Source organism: Lipophrys pholis (assembly GCF_963383615.2).
Source record: "Lipophrys pholis genome assembly, chromosome: 1".
NCBI classification, from domain to species: Eukaryota; Metazoa; Chordata; class Actinopteri; order Blenniiformes; family Blenniidae; genus Lipophrys; species Lipophrys pholis.
In genome coordinates this window covers 15,696,671-15,717,865 of record NC_137635.1, presented here as the reverse complement: position 1 = coordinate 15,717,865, position 21,195 = coordinate 15,696,671, and the positions used below count along the sequence as shown (strand labels likewise).

At 42.0% G+C, this 21,195-nt stretch overlaps 3 protein-coding genes across 10 annotated transcripts in view; 1 reads left to right on the top strand and 2 right to left on the bottom strand.

The window, feature by feature from the left end:
* The window catches only part of LOC308113436 (myosin phosphatase Rho interacting protein), a 42,507-nt gene extending 38,422 nt beyond the window's left edge, over positions 1-4,085 (bottom strand). For all 5 annotated transcript variants that reach the window (XM_080469731.1, XM_080469730.1, XM_080469732.1 and 2 more), the window contains exon 1: positions 3,218-4,085. In XM_080469731.1, the coding sequence (XP_080325857.1) occupies positions 3,218-3,355 (138 nt within the window). In that variant the 5' untranslated portion in view covers positions 3,356-4,085. The remainder of the gene's footprint in view (positions 1-3,217) is intronic.
* Positions 4,086-5,415: 1,330 nt separating this feature from the next.
* dhrs7cb (dehydrogenase/reductase (SDR family) member 7Cb) lies at positions 5,416-15,453 on the top strand. 3 transcript variants are annotated; one of them, XM_080486694.1, is made up of 8 exons: positions 5,604-5,769; positions 7,803-7,959; positions 8,540-8,652; positions 9,316-9,526; positions 9,618-9,710; positions 10,623-10,793; positions 10,889-11,121; positions 15,267-15,453. In XM_080486694.1, the coding sequence occupies exons 2-7, from the start codon at positions 7,806-7,808 to the stop codon at positions 11,095-11,097; spliced, it is 951 nt and encodes a 316-aa protein (XP_080342820.1). In that variant the 5' UTR covers positions 5,604-5,769; positions 7,803-7,805; the 3' UTR covers positions 11,098-11,121; positions 15,267-15,453. The 3 variants fall into 3 exon arrangements, with proteins under 3 accessions (XP_080342818.1, XP_080342820.1, XP_080342819.1); XM_080486692.1 differs by lacking the exon at positions 15,267-15,453 and having other exon boundaries at positions 5,416-5,769; positions 10,889-11,815; XM_080486693.1 differs by lacking the exon at positions 15,267-15,453 and having other exon boundaries at positions 5,626-5,800; positions 10,889-11,815.
* Positions 13,596-16,892, bottom strand: LOC308112997 (uncharacterized protein). Of its 2 annotated transcripts, none has more exons than XM_080468859.1 (3): positions 16,718-16,892; positions 14,666-14,861; positions 13,596-14,482 (listed from the first exon to the last, which is right to left on the bottom strand). In XM_080468859.1, the coding sequence occupies exon 3, from the start codon at positions 14,440-14,442 to the stop codon at positions 13,615-13,617; it is 828 nt and encodes a 275-aa protein (XP_080324985.1). In that variant the 5' UTR covers positions 14,443-14,482; positions 14,666-14,861; positions 16,718-16,892; the 3' UTR covers positions 13,596-13,614. The 2 variants fall into 2 exon arrangements, with proteins under 2 accessions (XP_080324985.1, XP_080324986.1); XM_080468860.1 differs by having other exon boundaries at positions 14,666-14,738.
* Between the last annotated feature and the right edge of the window lie 4,303 nt (positions 16,893-21,195).

Genomic DNA, 21,195 nt, shown 5'->3' with positions numbered 1-21,195 from the left:
AGACTCTTGTGACCCCAAATAATCGACGGTTACACTTTTTTTGGAATTCGACAGAAATAACCAGTTGCGTTCAAAGAAAAGGAAAAGGGCCTTTCTTGGCCACTAGGTGGAAGTGTTGTCATCCACCCCCAATCATTTCTACCAGCGAAGAAGTAGGACAGGAGATCAAGCCAAACCTTCTCATAAACTATAAACTACGGAGACAAATCAAACTGTCAATCTGGATATGTGAGAAGTATTTTTGAGAATCAACATAGAAAAGTCGCAAACATAATAATGTAGTATTGAACAGGAAATTTTAGTTAAATCGCTGCCCGCCTGGAAACAGTTAAAAAATTTATTTTAAACATACATTTTCTAAACCAGTTTTCACTACTATATAGAGCAATAAAAAAAATGTTGATTAAAATGTAAAAAATGAACATAAATACTGAACTAAATTCATAGAGATTGTGAAACTAACGGTTATATGAACAGGAACAGTACTATATATGCTTTAATAGTAATCATTATAAAATGTTGTACGGTAATTATTTCTAACTTGATAATACATGTGGTAGGGAGAGTTGTATGCATTTTTACGTTTGTTTATTGTACATTTTGTTGTAGGGACAATATGAACAAATTAAACATTTGAAAAATTTCAAAATATTAATAAAGGGATGATCATCGTTGTTTCTTTACGAAATATCTGCACATTTAGTTTGAGAATGACCAATTTATGGTAATACAACACACAGAAACGTGAACATTACATCGCTTGCATCCTATCTTGAGACTAAATACTCGATAATATTCATGGCTTGCAAACTTAACATAATAATGTTATAATAACATTGATACCATCTACAGACATGCTACTGAATTCTTTGATGCCATTTTCAGTTTTTTCTGTGATCACATTTGTATTAACTTAATCACAAACAAGATCAAAGACGTGTTTACGATCTTTTCAAGTGAAAACGGTGAACCATGGTTCCGTTTCGGCTCTTTGTTTACGCGACAAATGTGATTTGATCCCCAGAAAACTGCTTCAATGTTTTTGAAACGATTCAGTTAACCATTTTTGTCATGATTATGTGACAGAAAACACAACGATTCCGTCTCCAGCAGATTGTTCATGTAAACGGGACCGAAGTCAACGTGAAGCGCCACTACCAGAGCTTGACATATAAAACAATCCAAAACAAAAATGGAAGTACGACCGTGGTACCCTACATGTCTATGCAGTAGAAAGCGTTATCGGCCAATACTGATGACCTGCCAATGCTAATGGCACGCTGATCGTCAGTAAGGATGCTGATGATTCGTCCAATGAAAAATTAACTCAACTTCGTAGAAAGAGGCAGATCTTGTGACGTCATTGTGACAGCAGGGTCGGAGCGCCTCTGGGTAAACAATGGAAACGTGGCCCGAGCTTGGCTAGTTAACACTGCTAACAGAAGCAGTTTGACTATTTAGACGACAGTGTGCAGATATTTCCTGCATCCCTCCATCACTATACCGTAAACTAAAGCCTAATGTTTACTCCATACGTACCTTCAACACTTTCTAAACGCATACGTCGAGCATATCAACAGAATATTCCTGTTACACAAGCCTACTATAGGAAAACAATACTTCTGAGGGTTTTGAGATAAAAATAAATAGATAAATAAAAAAGACAGACAGAAGTGACCGAGGCTCCTGATGAGAGACGGAAGGTGTCTTGAGATCGAGCCAAAATAAACACCCAGATAATCTGGCACTGATTGCATCACTTTAATCACATCCGGCCGGTCACTACAACTCCCCAGAAGCTCTGCAATTATTTAAAGTACAGCAAGAGGATGTGGCTAAGTGTAAAAACCTCAAAGAAACTTGATTTTTTTTTTTTTCTAAGTAACCGATTCTTCTGCTTTATTCATTGATTATTTCCCTTTTTTTGTACGAGTAGTAGTAGTAGTATAGAATAGGAACATTTCTTTTTTCTGCAATTACCCATCCTAATTCCAGAATGCGGTGGGGCGGCCACATTGGGACACCGATAGTGGTCAAAGGTCGTGCTCAGGGACCTACAGTGATGACCTGTCGGCAGTGGGAATCCAACTTACAAACTTCCCATCCCAGATCCACTTCTCTAGCCTCGAGGCCTCCATCCTCCCAATCTGTTGCTTGTGAAGTAGCACAATGGGAGGGTGGATTTGTTTAAACACCCATTCTGGAAGCTTTAAAACGTCTGATGTGCCACCAAATTGAGAGAGAAGGTTAGAAAGTGTGAAAGTTCAAGTCTTCACACCAAAAAGCATTGTTAAAAAAATGGCATGTACTTGTGAAATATAATTGAGTTGTGGCTGTTCATAAATTATCATGCTGTTATTTTTACTGGCCTGTTGTTCTTGAATGCGTTTAGTTGGTTGGTTTAAAACAGGGGCGTCAAACACATTCAGGGGCCACAGAACAAACTGTTTTTTCTGTCTTTGCAAAACCAAACAAATGGTATTGAAAATACTGACAGCGTGGCTATCGTTCATGGTAGCATCACCAATGTCTCAGCTCCGGTCTCAGTGTTACAACACTTAAAATCTTCTTTGTTGTGGCACAGAGTTTAAGTAAAAAAAAGTCTGTTTTCCCAAAACAAAACCAATAGTACCAAAAATTGGTACAATTTCAACAGCTGAAAAAAGTGTCTCAGAATAACCACTGCATTTGGGAGGGATTTTTCATGGATTTATCACTGAGATTTCAGCTCTGGTTTCAGTGTTTTGTGTACACTAGCCTCAAGAAATGTTTTTTTTTTTTTCCTACAAATCAACATTATTGTTGACATTTATACAATTTGCCGGGTGGTTTGGGCAGATTGGAATCTCTTCGAGCCTTGTTGGACACCCTGATGTAAATTACTACAATCTCAACATAAAGTCCATTTTAATGAAACTTTCTATCGCAAAACGCAGTAAAATCGCCCAAAAACTTTGGCGGTAGCTCGTTTTCATGGCTGATGTCAGAGTTTAAAAGTAGATGAATTCTTTGCCTCTTGCCGGCCAGTTTTGGCCCACAAGCCTTATGTTTGACTCCCTTGATTAATATGCCTTCACTTTACATGCTCCTCATCCTCAGCAATGATTTTTTTTTTCTTCCCCTTTCTCTTTCTAGGGTTTGCCATCAGTTCCCAGGAGGATCCTCTCAGCTGACAGCCTGTAAGAACCTTTAAACACAGTGTGACGGTCCCCCTCACCTGGGTCAGGTCCTGATCCGTCAGGAGGTGCAGCTCCCGGGGCTTGAAGCAGTTCTGACATTTACTCTTGTTGAAGAAGTTCGCCTGGAATTTCCTACAGGGATTCTCTTTGGCGGTAGACATTATTTTATATTTCATGCACTTTGTGGACTCTCAGTGAGGAGGGGGGGAAGGTGGGCTGCAGTTTGGGGTTTTTTTTTTTCCCCCCTTCTTTCTCCTGTCTTATCCCAACTTGCACAAAGCTCCAGCACTCCGAGCCATCTTCGAGTGAAACACTTGATTAGAGTAGTGAGTCCGGCCCGGATCAGAGGCGGTGGTCCCGGATCGGGTGTTTCCAGGGGGGGGAGAGAGCCAGCCTGGCCATGGCTCGGTGGGTGATCAATGCTCTCTGCAGTCCGTGGCCTAGCCCAGGTGGCTAATATCCTGTTAGCACTCCCGTAGAAACGGTCCGTGGGAGGTACGACGCCCGGCTACACCCTCCCGGCTCCGGGACGTAAGGTGACCGCGGGGCTCCCGGTGCCCCCGGTCCGAAAGGAAGAGCTTGGCAGGCGGCTTATCCCCCAAGTAGCAGCCGCTCCATGCAAACTTCATCCAGGGTTAGGATAGCCGCCGTTAGCTGCCCGGGCTAGCTGGAGGAATCCTCCCACAAGCCTGCAACTTTTCTCTTAAAAAAATAAATAAATAAACAAAGATAGAAAACAAAAGAGTCGGGTGTGTGTGGAGAATCCTGGGAAGTGTTTTTCCTTCCAGGCACAGTCACGGTCCGCGGGGCTCCGGGCGTGGAGGACTCGGTCAGGAGGAGGATCCGGGACTCGGGTCCATAACTAGCCTGTTAGCAGCCCGACGTTTATTTTCTTCTTTCCCAGCGGAGCGGAGGGAGGGAGGGAGGGAGAGAGGGAGGGGGAACGGCGGGGGGCGGAGCCTATGGCGAAGGAGGAGGGAGGACCCGAGGGTAGAGGGAAGGGCAGAGGGCGGGGGAGGGCGGGGCGGAGGAGAAAAAGAGGAGGGAGGGCGGAACCGAGGAGGGAAGGCGGCGGCCAGAGCTGAGGGAAAAGCCTGGGAAAGAGTGGATGGTGGGAGGAGGGAGGAGCAGGGAGGAGGAGGAGGGAGGAGGAGGAGGGAATCACGCAGCTCAGGGAAGAGTCTTGGAAAGGGTGGATGGGGGAGGAGGAGGGAAGGGCGGAGGGGATGGAAGAGCCTCCAGAGGAGCAGATGGAAAGGAGGCATGAGCATGGGGCATTGCTGGAAGAAGAGGAGGGGAGGGCAGACCTGAGGGAAGAGCTGATGGGGATGTGGAATGAATGGGGGAGGAAGGAAAAGCAGGGGACGTTGCTGAGGGAAGAGTCACCAGAAGGGTGGATGGAGAGGAGGATGGAGAGGATGGAAAAGAGGGGGTTATTGGAGAGCGTTGGGGGGAGGGGGGTATTTGGGTGGAGTTTTCAACCTGAATCTCACCACTCTCACTGTCGCCCTCTACAGCAAGAACACACTCATTGCAGCTGGGTTGGTGGGTTAGCAGTTTACGCTTCCTCTCATATTGAAATAAATAAATCTGATTGCCTTTCCAAACTTTGAACATGTTTTGTTTTTTTAATATCCAACAGAAATCAACAACAACAAAAATCATAATTAGACCAATAATAAAGCTTTTTTTCCCCGCAAACTGCTACACCGTCTCTCTCTCTTATATCACGTATTTTAATTTTGAGAGAATTCAACATTTTTAGCTTTAAACGGAAAACCAGCCAAAAGTTTTCAATTGAAATCACTTTCATTGTTTTTAACATCACTACTTCACAGTTTTGTTACCTCAATCAATAAATACGCTGTAGAGTTGCATTTCAAATGGCTCCGACCTTCACACCTCTATGCAAGTTACCGTCACAGATTCACCTCAAATGCCTGTTTGGAGCCTTGATTAAAACCAACATACCTGCAGAAAACCTGTTCATGCACAGAGATAACATGCAAACTCCCGCAGGGCTAGTGTGCTAACCACTGCAGTGCGGCATGACGAAATTAACCTGCTCGATTAAAAAAAAAAAAAAAAAAAAACCAGCCGGATTGTGTGTCAGAAAGTGTTTAGTCTCTCTTTAACGAGGCTGTTCCCGAGTCCAGTTTTTATTAGCGACGGAGTACATGATCGGTCAGCCGGCATTCCTGAGTGGCTTTAAAACAGCAGCGCAACACAAACACTTCCCCTCCGACACAAAGCAGAGCCGACACTCTCACTTCGCTCAACAAGGGGAAGAGCCTGGGATACTATGCGCTGCATATGTGTTTATTAATGGCTGACTTGTGGGGGGGGGGGGGGGGGGGGGGGGGGGGGGGGGGGGGGGGGGGGGGGGGGGCTATTATAAGTATCGGGTTCCAGTGGACAGCAGCCGGGTGGACACACACACTCAAACACACACACAGAGAAGAGATCAGGGCTGTGTGAATGGACGAGGGACATAAAGGGAGGAGAAGGGCCTCTGTTACTTAACTAAACCTGGAAAAAAAAAAACCCTCAAGAGCCAGTCCTGCTGACGGATTAGCCCCTCATCCCTGCTGTAAGTGAACCAAGAATAACGCAGATTACAGGTGTGTGTGGTTGTGTGTGTATATCGTCGCTATAGATGTCCACTAACCCTAATCAGTCCAGGCTAAGCAGGCGGACCTGGATCCCAAGAGTCGCCACGACTTTTAATGTGGATTAGAGCCTATCTTAATGTGTTTGCACCTAAGTGAAGGAGGACAGCTAAGGTCAGCCGCCGCTTTTAAGTGTAAGCTTCCCCCGTTGCCCCACTCGGGGTGTCTTATGACAACATCCTGGAGATGACATAGCACAAGACATTCTGCGGCAGAATATATTTAGAAGCTCTATTCGTGCTTGCTTTACATGGTAAGTGTGTTAGCAAGAGCAACCGTCGCCAAATCTGACCTCAAATTCAGCTAAATACAGTCCGTGTACTAGAGTTCAAGGAAACTACCAATGCAAATGTTTTTTGGGGGTTTTTTTACATATAAATGCTACAAATGGCTTTCAAATGTATGAAAGTGACGTTTAAAAGCAGATGACTGAAGTGTTTTGCCCCAACACCCGTAGAGTCATATTAGCCTAGCGTAGCTTCGCTATAAAAAGTTGCACAATCCACCAATTACTTTACTCACACGTCAACTAATACAAAAATTTTGCGTTTTCAGTGATTTCCGAGCACAATTGTCGCGTAAACGGACACCCAAGACACAACGACAGTTTTCCTTTTTCACTTGAAAAAGTTGTTGTGTAAACAGAGTCTAAGGTTAGTGGCAGTGGAAAGCGTTTTAATGCGAAGCTAACTAATCTTTATCTTGGTTTGTCAGTTGTTTCTATTTGTATTGCGGGTTTTTTTGTGGTCTTTGGCTATATTTTTCCATATTTTAGTCACTATAAGACCTTGAGCCACCTGCACCTTTGCCACTTTATCAAACCCTGACACGGCTCTGAAAGGTGCTCACTTAAATCACTTCAATTCGTCGACTTTCAAAGGCCACGTCATGTCATTCCAGTGACTTCCACCACAAACATCCAAGTTTCCTCGTTCCCTCTGAGAGCATTCATCCTGCAAGAAACCACATCCCGAAGCATCTGCATTCATTGTTCCTGCAATCAATTATCATACTTCTTCTCATTTATCATCTATCCACAATCTTTCTTCTGAGTAAACTCTTGGCAGGAAGGCAATGAAAACGCGCCGTCCGATATATTGTTCAGCTGCTAATAAACACACATGCAGGTTGACCTATTTTATTTATTTTTTGCTCTGATTTCAGCCCTCCCAGTGAGGAAAACACTGACACATGATCCAGAGAGCTGTTTCGTAGCCCGAGGTGTCCGCCTCTGCTATTGTGCTCATTTAGTGAAGTCTTTAATGGGTGACTATGACAGATGATGCATATTGAACTGAGACAAAATTAGGGATTGTTACTGATCCATCCACACAAGACAAAATTATCTTGTTTTCTCCTTGTCATTCTTAAAAAGTCTCCCGTCTTGTCCACACACCATCTGTTCAGGGAATATTTGTGTCCAAGACACCATAAAAAAGACTCAGAATGATGTAGTGCCTGGCCCATAGGTGGCGCTGTGATTCATAGCGCCACAGAAATACAACAAAAACGTAAAAGAAGACAAGCAACGACATCATTGTTTTCAACAAATGTGCATCCAGCCCGTCCGCACGTCAAGGCGGCGTTTTCTAAGTTCTCCACTCTGGAACCCTTTCTGAAAACACCAGACTGTTTTAAAAAACTGTTTCATTTACACAAACACGTGCAAAAACCTTGTTAAGAGCTACTATGAGGATGGCAAACCTATAGGTGGCAGAGTCACAAGAAACATATTGCCAGTCAATCAGAATCTTGTTGATGAAAACTGTTGCCCAAACGCATTGCAACATCATAGTTTGTTCCAGGTGTAAACGGGCCCTCAATGTGACAGGGGTTCTGCGTCCTTCAATCAAATGACAGTTCTGGTAGAGTCCAGAATGTGATCTGAGTGGTCCAGGTCATTGGATCCACACACGTTCCCCAACACGTGACCACTCTTCTTTCTCCTCCGCAGAAGATGGGGCTCCCCTCGGTGATGGTGTTGCCTATGCTGATCGTCGTGGCAGCGGGGATCTACTACATCTACAACGAGGTCATGACGTTCATGTCCAAGTCTTTGGTGAAAAACAAGGTGGTGGTGATCACCGATGCCGTCTCCGGGGTGGGAACTGGTAAATGATCCCGCTTGTGTTTTGAATATTTAACCTCACACTGATAGCCGTGGAGGTTTGGTTTCTCTCCGTCTTTTGTTGGCCTCAGGACACAGTCACACAGAAGTTTCCACGATAAGGGACAACTTAAGTGGAGGTCTAATTACTTGATGTGAGGATTGATTTTTTTTTTAAAGCAATGATTGGCAGTCTTTTTACAATAGTTTGTATCCGAAGAGGAATGACACTTGAGCTCCTCAAATGTGAGGCCAAAACATCTGCTTTAACCCTTGCCAGCAACTTTTGGGTTTACGCGGTGCTAAATGCTAACATGCTAGCAGGGGGCTAACTAGAAACTCAAGGTGTGACTCAGAAATGGGTTTTCAAAAAACTGTTTTCTCACATTATTGTATAAATGATATTTCTTGTATTATTTTCATGTTTTGACTGTTTGGATTTGCTGCATTTCAAGTTAAGCTAAGCTAATTAGCGGCTCACTGTAGTGTTCATTTGTGGTCTGGTAACAATCTTCTGGAGTTTTTAGTAAAATAACACATGATTTCAACATAGTACTTAACGTTGTTTGATTCTTTATGTCCAGAGTGTGCCCAGCTCTTCCATAATGGTGGTGCCAGGCTGATTCTCTGTGGAAGCAGTTGGGATAAACTGGAGTCTTTGTATGATTCCCTGACTAAAGACGCGGACCCCAGAGAGGTGAGAACATCAAATGAGTGGTGCCTGCTGACATTTGTTTTAGTTTTTAAGCGTCACATTGCGTGCCAAATCCTGAGTAAACCCCTCCAAACTAATATCATTACTCTGTTTTTTTGTGGTGCTGAGTCACCTTTTTGGCAAACCGCGTTGCCGACCAGCAGATCCCTCTCCATGGCTGCTCCAGTAAACACTATCTCATGGCTATTAATATATGAGGGAAACTTTGAAAGTGTGCTGACAGTTCTTGAGAGAGCGCAAAGAAAAAAAAATCGCGAGAATCCCTCAGTTTGTGAACGGGATATAACATTTGGGAATATCATGTTCTGTCTTTGTTTTTTATCATAATCCTGTTCTGTCGCCACCTCCCTCATCACCGCTTCCTCTGGTCAACACAATAGCAGGACATCCTGTTCGACGACACACTGTCCCCCGGTGTCTTCTACACACAGGACACGTGTCAACTGAACACACAAAGCCGACCATTTCGGTGGTAAATTCTTTTAAGCTGAAGTCATTTACATTTCTTGACTTGCTTAAACTAAGCTAAATGTATTTATCTAATATTATAGTACTAATATTCTTGGCCATGGTAAAATTTGTGGTTGAACCAAACACACCAGTCGGATATTTGATGCTGACACAGTCCTCAATGGTGCCCTGCAGACTTTCGCCCCGAAGCTGGTGATCCTGGACTTCAGCGACATGGACAGCATGGAGGATGTGGTGTCCGAGGTGATGGACTGTTACGGCTGCGTGGACGTGCTGATCTGCAACAGCAGCATGAAGCTGAAGGCCCCGGTGCACAGCGTCTCCCTGGAAGTGGACAGAAACATCATGGACATCAACTACTTCGGGCCCAGCACCCTGGCTAAAGGTGGGCCGGACTCACCAGATAGACTAATAGTTCTCGGTAGAGTTTGTTCCAAAAGCATCCGATTGTTGACATATTTGAACCGATGTCTCAGGTGTACTTCCGTCCATGATGTCCAGAAGATGCGGTCACATCATACTGGTGAACAGCATCCAGGGACGACTGGCGGTCCCCTTCAGGAGCTCATGTGAGTATCCAGAAGGACTTTCAACGGAAGGTTTCATCTACCATGCTGAAGGCCATATGAGGGCCCCATTTACACAACAACGTTTTCAAGTGAAAACTCAAAACTGTCATATAACTTTGGGTGTCCGTTAACGCAACGATACTCAAAGCCACTGAAAATGCATCTTTTTGAAAACGGCTCCGCACATTTTGTGGCTTAAATAAAGATACTAAGTGGACCAAAACAATTTATTTATTTATTTATTCATTTCCGAACATGTAAAGAAAACAAAAAACAAACAAACAATAAAAAAAAGATGAACATCCAAATGAGTAGTCTAGTGTTCACATGGCACACGGCACACGCCCCAATTTTACAATATGTGTGTTACATGTTCAAAAAAGGGGTAGGAAGAAGTATAACAATGAAGAAAAACTGTTTAAATGAGCTAGAATGTTTACAACGTACTGTTCTCTCTGTGAACGCATAGGTGCTTTTATTATATAAAAACAGCTCCCACTAGTGGCCGTACAAGAAAATCATATCATTTTCAGTATTTCTGCCATTTCCGCCGTTTCTGAAACGAAGACGCAAAAATGAGGCATTTTTCACTTTAAACGTTGTTGTGTGAACGGGCCCTAATAAGGACTGCAGACCACCTCTCTGATCTCTGATTAGCTACAAAAGTTACAGTGAAGATAAACTCTGATGGACACGCCCACTTTCACCAACACAACAGAGCAGGAACCTTCAAAATAAAAGTGTCTTTACCAGGGGTGTCCCAGGTTCTATGTAACTGTAGGGTTGGTGTCAATGAAGGATTGGTGTGTGTGTGTGTGTGTGTGTGTGTGTGTGTGTGTGTGTGTGTGTGTGTGTGTGTGTGTGTGTGTGTGTGTGTGTGTGTGTGTGTGTGTGTGTGTGTGTGTCGGTCAGTCGCGGCCTCCAAGCACGCGGCCCAGGCCTTCTTCGACTGCCTGCGGGCCGAGGTGGAGGAGTACGGGATCTCCGTCAGCACCATCAGCCACACCTTTATCAACGCCTCGGAGCCGCCGCCCCCGCCCCATGTGACTGACCCCGCCCCCAAGACCAACGCCCTGGCTGAGTGTAAGAGGACCGGCTGATGTGAGCTCACACATCTCGGAAGTTCCTTGACCTTGAGTGAAGTCTCTCTCTCTCTCTCCCCCCCCCCCTCTCTGCAGTCATCGCCAGTCAGCTGACCCACGGCGTGCGGCCGTCCGTGCTGGCCAGTGAGATCGTGCAGACGGTGAACAGGAAGAGGAAGGAGGTGGTGCTGGCCCACCCAATTCCCCGGGTGGCCCTGTACCTCCGCACGCTCCTGCCTCCCATCCTCTTCGCCGTGCTGGCGGCGGGAGTGAAGGATTCGGCGCTGGCCGAGCAGCTGCTGTAGGAGGAAGAACGATAACCAGATCAGGTGGAAATGTAGCGCGTACGTGCGTCTTGTGAAGGCTAAAGGCTGGTGTGCAATAACAATAAAAGGAAAGGGATCCGACGTGTGCGAGGCAAAACAATACAGGATAACAGGATATGGCTAACTCAATAGCAATAGCAGCATTCACAATTAATATTCTAATGAATTCCTGTAACGTCTATTTGCTCTGTTGACTCATCGAGGTGCTATGTATGCTAGCAAGCTAGCAAAGTGTGCTTTAAACTAAAGTTTTTCCGATGGTGGACTCACAAAAACATTATTTTCAAGTATAAATGGATCATGTCCTTGAAGAACAAAACTGAGCCGTGAAAGTAAATAAAGTATATTCATCTGTTGAGAATTCAGTCATTTGTTTCATAAAATGCTAATTTGTGGTGTTTGTTGCAGAGACGTGAAACGTGACCAGTTTTCCCATTTTTCTCCATTTCTCATCTCTCCATTGTTTGTTTTTGGTCCGTCGGCTGTACAGAACTCAATTTTTAAGGAGCAGGATGAAACATTTCTGTCTGCTTCGTGAGTCAGTTTGTCCTCCAGCTCTGGAAATACTTAATCACCAAGTGTTTTTTTCCCCCCTTCATTAAGAATACATTTGCAGACCATTTGACGATATAAGTTTAATGTTGAATAAATATTGTTTGCAACATTCTGAATACAAATGTTCAAACTAATAATACTATAAAACTGGCATCACTTGAATTATTACTGTAGTGTTACAACAACAAAGTCATCAAAAATGTAATTATTTTATTTTATTTATATATCAAAGAAATAATTCTTAAAAAAAAACGGAACTCACCTTTCATTTGAATATTATTGTGTAAACATTTACAATTTAAATAATTTATGTTAAATGTTATTTACCATTTTATTTTTTGCCACTTGTGAAAAAGAAAAAAGTGTTTTTTATTTTATTTATTTATTTATTTTACTGGTGAAGAAATGTGAATGCAAAATGATAGATAGATAGATAGATAGATAGATAGATAGATAGATAGATAGATAGACAAACATGGTAATAATAATTAGGATAATTATTACTATTGATGTTGGTTATTCACATCATCATTGCTGTTGATTTTGACTGGTGGTAAAAACAAAAATCGTAAATAACATTTAGTTTGAATATTTTTAGATGTCACATAAAAATTGAATATAACGCACACACACACGCACAAATACACACACACACACACACACACACACACACACACACACACACACACGTAGTAAACACACATTAGGTTTACTATACTGTAAGGATTTCTAAATATCATTCCGGGTGTATGCTGTTGGGATATCGCATTGTTGTTTGTTTCTACCTTTTGTCATGCACGTTGCAAAGCAAAATTTAAATTAATGAATTACTTAATTAATTAATACTGATATAGTACAGTCAGAACATGTTTCTGATAGTTTTGATCTTTTATAAATGAACTACAAGTGTTCTGTGCATATACTGCTGTTGTTTTATGGTTTTCAATTATCTCAAGTACTTTTTCTAATATTGATATCAGTGACTGTTTAAAATAATATGGTTCATTATTTGAGATGAATATAGTGAAGAAATAGATTCATTTACACATTTCATATCTGTGAATTGTCCAAAAAAAGCATGTTTTGCACTGAAATATGGCCGTAAGTCATAGGAGGCTCAGGAATTCTGTATCCATTACTGCAATTGTATAAGACTCCTCTTTTACATTTATTCATTTATATTTAACCTTAAACAATAGAAAGAAATAATTTGACCTTCCTCTTATTAATGACATGGCCAGACTTTCTTCTGAAAATGTCAAGTTAAGGAGGCTTGCAGGGAAGTCCTGTAACCTGTCCCAGGTCGGATATGAGGCCCAGCGAACAATGATTCTTTTCATAGGATGTTTATATACACATAAATGTATATACAAATGCACAAAAAGTATTATTGAATTCCATGTCACTAAATGTTTTCTCATTTGAAAATATTAAAGCCAGACGTCTTCGTACAATGACGAAGCAACATTTCAAACTGAAGTTGTTAGAATGTGTGAAATAAGAGATTTATTCTAGGAAATATCAGCTCTAAGAGGATGTTTAACAAGCTAGATTAATTTAAAAGTTATCAAAGGTTGAGCACAATAAAAATGAACTGTGGCAGTTTCTCTGTCTGAATGTTGAGTAATGAAAGACTGTTTCGTCCCTAATTCTCCTGGAGGTTGAATTATTGCTGAACTTCTCTTTAAAAGTTGAGTGGATGTTGAATTCAGGCCACAACACCAAAGTGACTTCATGGTTCTCTACTAGTGTTGGTAAAATCTTAAAACACTGACATGCAGCTGCACTGAGCTGCAATGGAACCTTAAAGACAATAAACATCATACAGAGCAGACAGGATTTAAAATGATTGTCGAGTTAAATTAAGAGATTAGATTAATACATTGATGAATAAAGGAGAGACACAAGAGGGAGATTGTTTTGTCGTCCTCATCCTGGCTTTTATTGTCTGCTTTTCGGATCTGGATCTTCCTTCTCCTGCTTTTGAAGGCGACCTAATACAGACTGACGCCTCTGGATTGGAACCTTGATGTCTTGTGTGGTCTGCCTGGAGTCCTTGAGCAGCTGATGTCTCTCCCAGAAGCTCTCATCCTTCCGTCCTTCCAGCTGCTCTGCCAGTGGCTGGTTGTTCTGCCAGTCAGCCGTCTGTGGAGCCTCGTTCTTTTCTTGACAGATTGTGTGCTCCTCCAACACCGCCACCGACTTTCCGTTGTCTTCTGTTGTTATTTGCTCCCCCACAGATTTCAGGGTGTCAGTTTCCAAGATGAGCTTGTTGACGTCCTCCTCCTGTCTTTTGCAGAGAGACTGTTTTTCCGCAGCCATTGCCCTCTCTCTGCTCTCCCACCTCTGGCTCCAGCGGTCGTTACTGTCTGCAAGCATTTTGTCTGCCACGACCTTCATGGATTTGACTTGCTTAGCTTTCTTGGACAACTGAGCCTGACAGTCTTTGGACTCAGTCTCCTTGCTCTGCAGAGACTTTTTGAGCACGTTGATCTGCTCATCTTTCTCCTGCAGCTTGGACTCCATGAGCTCTTGTCTGGCCTCCAAAGTCCTCAGCCGGCTTTCCTTGTCTTCAAGCTGCTTTTGTGTTTCTTCTTGCAGCTTGAGGAAGCTCAGTGTCAGTGCCACGTACTCTTTAATCGGCATCATGCTGACATTGCAGTAATAACTGAGTGCCTTCCTCAGAGACCGAACCCTTAAGAAGTCACTCCCTTGGAGATCCTCTGCATTTTCTGGCAGCCCCTTTTTCGTTGATTGATTCTTCATCATTGCACAAGACAACAAATCTGTGGAGTAACTGGACTTGGACCTGAAATTCAACACGACAATCACAAATTAGCTTAGTGCCATCTGAAAAACATTGCAAGAAATATAGAATGTGTGAAAAATATTCATCTTTACAATTCATTCTTCTTTTTAATGCCTTTTAGTTTGAATGTATTTCCATTGTTTCCTTGTAAAGCACTGTGTCTGAATGGTGCAATATATTTACCTTGCCTTGCCTTTAATAGAAGTGGACGTGATAAAACTCTTGTCGAAATTTTCCTAGCTCGATCCGTGACTTTCTGGAACAGAGGTCAACAAACAATGCAATGTCTTTGACGGTCAGTTGAGTATACACCTTTTTCTCCTGGCAACACTTTGTGACATCATCATCTTCAGGAGGCCGATGCCGGAATAACTTCTATCTGTGATAAACCAGAACAGTTGAAAAAAATCATGTTTCTTCAAAGTATCACAGACTTTGAGGTCCAGGAAGCAATAAGTAATCATTTGAAATGATCAGCAGAATAAGACAGAACTTCAGTCCTGAATGCATCTCAGAGATAATTGTGTGATGTGCTGCTGCTGTATTTACCAGAATCAGCAAGTGTTACCAATTTGCTTCCACCCGCTTAGGTGGACACACACACACACACACACACACACACACACACACACACACACACACACACACACACACACACACACACACACACACACACACACACACACACACACACACACACACACACACACACACACACACACACACACACACACACACACACACACACACACACACAAATAAACTGAATGTATTTTCTTTGCAGGTCCTGTAGGTGGCAGCATCCTACAGTGGTTTATGAAGCCATCTGGCCTGTGAAGAGCCTGCAGACCTTCATTCACTGGGTTTTGTGGTTTTATGTTTCAGTATTTACTTTGCCTAAAGACTGAAATACATTCATTACCTGCCATGAAACTGAAGATAAAAACTATAAAGACTTCCCACTTTCAGACAGTTTTTTCCTAACATGTTCCTTCTTTGTCATTGTCTCACTTGTCTGGATTTTTCTCCATCATCTGTCAGATGTTTGTGCCATTAAGAAAAAGAAAAGAAATGAAAAAAATCCAAACAAGCAACAATAAAGAAATCAAAGTTTGTTTTCCTCCCAAACAAATAGTGAATCCCAAAGAGCGTCCTCAGGCTGCTGCCATGTTTACACAGATGCAATACGTCCAATTACATGTCACTCACAGATTTATTGCTCTCATCGTTTCAGGGCTGGAGGAGAGGAGCTGCTGCCAGACAGGTGGGATCAATGATCCTCCATGTGGTCCCAGCGTGATCTATACCCCCTGTCTGTGGCACTTTTGGCTTCTTGCAGCAGGAATAACATGTCACCGAGCGGGTCGAGCTCTTTTTACAATTCCTGGCATGAAAATGACGGCGAATCTCCCCCAATAGTGTGAATCCGTGCTTTTGTTTTAGCTGCTGTGTGGGGTTTGAAGGATGGGGATAGTCCACAACTGTGGGGTCCAAGGCCACAACATGTCACTGCTCTATTTCACTTTCAGTTGCTTATGTCCTATTCAAGTTAAAGTTAGGTGAATGTGGGAGTTAAACACTTTGTTGTGATGGTTGAAACCAGGGAGGGTGGGTCAGAAATTATGCCGTTTATACAAAAAGGAAATCATCAAAAATCAACGGAAAACAGAAAACTTTTCTTATGTTTTGAGTGTCCGGTTACACAACAATGGCGCTCGGAGCCACTTTTTGATAACAGCTCCTATAGCGGAACTTTTCAAAAACACACGGCCGTCATGTAAACGGACAAAACGCAACTTTGTGGAAATGTTCGGGCTCTACCTCCATGTAGAAGATGGAAACACTGCTACTGCACATGTGCACCGTGGCCGTAGTTAATAGTTCTGCACATGCGAGAGTCAACAGAGTTTGCCTCCAGAGTGTCATGACTCCCAGCTGGTAGTTTTATAGTTGACAGTCACCTGTAATAACAATCAAACATGGCCTCCTGTCCACACGAATGTCCGTGTACTCCCATTGTTATTGTTTGTAGCCTAAGGCAGTGGTCCCCAACCTTTTTATCACCACGGACCGGTCAACGCTTGATAATTTTACCGCGGCCCGGAGGGGGGGGGGGTTGCCAGTTTGAACCGTCAGCCGAACACTCGCTGACTCTGGTCGCTATGTTAACGTTTCCAAATCTGATACAGATACACCACAAAAACGAACATAGAGTGAAAGAAAATTTTAACTCACCATAACGCCAAATCTCGAACAGTGGATCATCGCACAAAGAACGAGTGGGAGAAGCGTTTCGACGGTCACCATTCGACTAAAAGCAATAACGCTAGCAGAAGAAATGAAAATTGAACATTTCCGCTGGACATCGGTGTGAACCGGCCGTTCAAAGTAAGGTTAAACTTTGGCGCTCAAGTGACTGAGACGTAACCGAGAGAATCCGGTCATTTTTCAAAATAAAAGATCGTTTAGACACAGATGATACGTAAAACGGAAGTACTTATTTATTTCTTGTGCGGCCCGGTACCAACTGATCCACGGACCGGTACCGGTCCGCGGCCCGGGGGTTGGGGACCACTGGCCTAAGGAATGGGTTACGTTAAAGTTAGGTAGCCTGGAAGCATGTGTGGTGAAAACAATAAGAGGCCCAACATAAAACCTTGTGGAACGCCACACAGTAATTTGTGGTTATTGGAAAAATGCGCAGCGATGGCCAAGTACTGACAAAATACAGTCTCTCTTTAAGATAGGAATATAGGAATCGAGTCTTTGTAAAACATTTGCAGACGACTTTTAAGGTAGTCTAAAAGAAACTCTATTGTCACCAACATGAACTCTTCCTACAGGGTTTCTGTGTGTGTGTGTGTGTGTGTGTGTGTGTGTGTGTGTGTGTGTGTGTGTGTGTGTGTGTGTGTGTGTGTGTGTGTGTGTGTGTGTGTGTGTGTGTGTGTGTGTCTCAGGTCCAGCTGGTATGCGTGAGCGTGTCCTCCAGGTCACTCTCCTCTGGGGAGTTCCAGGTCTTTTGTCTCCCTCCGGACAGGAATGCGCCTCGCAGTGCTTGCATGAATAAATGCAGCTCTGTGACATTTCCACATGTCAGACGGCATGGAAAGATTTCTCCAGAACACTCAGCTGGACTCCCCCCCCCCCAAATTGGCCCTGTGATCGGACCCATTTCCATACGTCACGCCCCCAATCGCGCTCGTTGAGCACCAGCTTAACGTCGCGGTGAGACTGTCAGGTCGGTTCCCGCTCGGTGGTGAATCAAACAGGAACGCAGCGAGGTGTGCAGCGATATCTGTTGAACGATCCCCGCCTAATAGTTTCCCTCAATAACGGGCGGGAGCTCTCTGGTGAGCGGTATGTTGATAAGGCCCAAACACGTCGGGGACGATTGCCCCCGGGGCGAAATCCGGCGCGATGCATCCCCGAAGTTGAAGCATGACTCCTAAATGAGAATCACCTCACGGCGACGTCGGCTGCTCGGAGATGGCCTTTCCATGAGCGAGGTGATCACCCTTATCAATTTTTAAAACCCGAGTTATTGACACTAACCTGACATATGGAGGTTATGCAGAGGCCATGGTAATGATTCCCTAAGCTTCCACACACTGCACCACAGGGGCTGGGCCCTTATTTTGAAATATTGGACGGTGGCGGACTTTACTGCTCCAGTGAGTATTACTGTAACGTCTTCTTCGTCCATCTGTTGGCGCTCGGGATGTATGCACACTTGCCCCGTGATGTATAGACTGACTTCTTGAAACGTATGTGAGTCGTATTCCTTCTAACAGGTCTCCAACTCCTCGAACAGATTTGATTTTAACACTTTGCTCACTATTTGTTTACATTCACAACTTTTTTTTTTAGAGAAAACGCAAAACTTGTCTTTTTCCGTTTCCGTGTAAATAGACATTGTTTTCAAAATGTTGAGGTGTAAATGCAAAACTAAAGGCGAAAATCCTGCATCTTCACTTGAAATGTTGTGTAAACAGCCTAAGTTTCTACCCCACAATTAAAATAAAAACTAAACAAAAGTGGCTTGGTTGACTAAGATCCTGCACATCCTGCAAGTGACATTCGTTTATTACATTTTGATGTAGTTATTATTAATAATCATAGCTGCATTTTGTTCATTTTGTCGATTCTCACTTTATAATGTTTTGGAACATCATTTCTTTTAGTTGCTTGAAAAGAAACAATATCCTGAAAAACGAATCTTAAATAATACCGTTTTACTACTTTTAAAAGTGTCCATTTTGAATCAAAGACTGCAGGAACAAAGAAGAATTTCATTCCAAACGTCAAGAGTAGCAATATGACGGAACAAAATTACATGATGTCATCAGCATAAAGACACACAATCACTCAGGTTTCTTTATTTTCATGATCATTATTGAGTTACTGATAATTACACTTTTTTTTAGGTTAGTTATTCCTTTCATTTAGTTTTTGACAGACATTACTATTCCAGCAACAATTTTTTTCTTTTCTCTATTAACTTAGTTTTGGTTTCCGTTTTTGTTTGATTGTTATACATGTTTAAAGTAAACATTCATTCATCCATCTGATAATAATTGATGACGTTTCTGATGAAGATAGCATTGGAACATGTCAGAGGTATGTCTTAAAAAAGTATTTTTTTATTATAGAGTCTTTATAATTGGTTTTAGATGTATTTATTGGTTTAGCTTGTTTTATATCGTTGTCCAGATTGTTCTAGTGTTGTATTTCTTTAACAGAAATGTAGCATTCCTTTGACTTTCTTCTCAAGTTTGAGATATTTTTGACCTTTTCTTTAATGGATTTATCAGCAATACCCATCAAATAGTGACTTGACCTCAAAACGGGTATGTATGATATAAACACTGGATTTCACCAAGCGGAGTCACCGTGTGAAGTTCAGTTCTCGGACTGATTTCACATCATCTGCTGCATCGCAGTCAGATCTAACTTTCAGACGCTGTTTCTGGACAAAAAAAAAAAAGCCAGATTTGGTTCTCAGCCGCTCCGGTCTGGGAACGTTTCTTAAAACTGCTGCCACTGCACACTGGAGTATGAGAATCAGCACTCCCAACTCTTCTCTCAAGGTATAATCTCAGCATGTCATCTTGAGAAGGGATTTTTTTATTTTATTTTATTTTTTCTTCGTCACGTCGTCCTTCATAATCCCTCGGTCCTGTTTGGTTTAAAGATTACACATGTTTAATCTTGAAGGGGAAAGTTTTGCCTTAATCCCTGATAAATCCCCGGCTCCAGAAACACTTTCTCACAGGCAAACAGCGGCGTCAGTTACAGATTAGAGACTTTTAATGTTTAATCCCTCAGTTCTCCTGCTTTTGGGAACGTGATAATGTTTCTCATGACTCTCAAATCAAGAGGCTGATAGAATTATGCGATGACAGAGATTTAAATTTGCATTACAGTTGACTGGGAAATCCTTACAGACGTAACAAAGAGCCAAATTGAAGCGCCGACCCTCGAGTGTGATGAAAATAGCATTGGATTAATTTAAGTAGAGAGATGAGAGCAAGTTTCTTCTTCAGAGTTGGATTGAGGACATAAGCGACACTCTCTGCTATCTGTATTTAGCGTTTTCTTGTTGTTTTGACCATTGAAGTCTCTCTTGTTGAGCAATTTTAGCTGTTTTAAAATTTTTTCACCACTCTTTGTTGTTTTCCCAACTAATTCAAATGAGTTTTTCCCTGTTTTAACTTTTTAAGTCATTTCTAAGCATTCTTAGCTCTTTAGTGATTTGAGCTATTTCACAGTTGAGGTTTTTGTTTTCTGTTTTTACAGTTTTAAAGTTTCAGATTTTAAAGTTGAGCAATATTAACCACTTTTTAGTGGCTCTTTGACTTTTCCTTCTTTATTTTTATTGATTTAACTGTTTTTAAATATTTTTTTTTAGCAACATTAGCTGCTATACCTCCTTTACAAATTTTTTTTTTAAGCAATTTTAGCTGTTGTGATTGTTTTTAACCATTTTTACCAACTCTTTTTTTTTTTTTTTAATTGCCTTACCTATTTCAGTGTTATACATATTTTTTTATCAAGAAGTTTTAGCTCTTCAACATTGTTTCATATTTTGTTTTATTTACTGTAAGTAAAGTTTGGCTGTTTTGACTCCTTTTATAACTTCTTTCATTGCTTTCTTTTTTACCAATTTAAAATAATTTTTCTACAGTTTTAACCAGTTCAGCAATTTCCTCTTTCTGTGTTTTTTTTTAAATCATGCTCAGTTAATGTTGGGGTTTTAGCTATTTTTATAATCACTCTTTTGCTAATTTGATGTTTTTTTTCTTTTTGCCTTTTCTTTTTAAGTAGTTACAGTTTGTTATCATTTTTTTAGCCACTGTTCTAAATGCTTGGAAATTTTTTCCATCTTTAGCTTTTTCACTGTTTTAGCTGTTTTAGCTTTTTCAGCCATTTTTAAGCAATTTAGTCTATTTAGCGTTCTTATTAGGTTCAATTTGTTTACAGTCTTGAGAAATTTCAGCAGTTTCATCTATTCTGTTGACCTTTTTCAGTCTTATTTTAGCCACTCTATTAATGGCTTTGACAGTTTTTCCTCAGACGAGCGGCCATTAGTAACGTCCCTCTGTTTGGATGTCAGATGCTCCATTGATTTAACTCAGTCCAACTGGAGACGTTAATAAAGTTTGAGTGTCTTTATTGACCGGCTGCCTATTATCAGCCGATGTATCGGGCGCTAA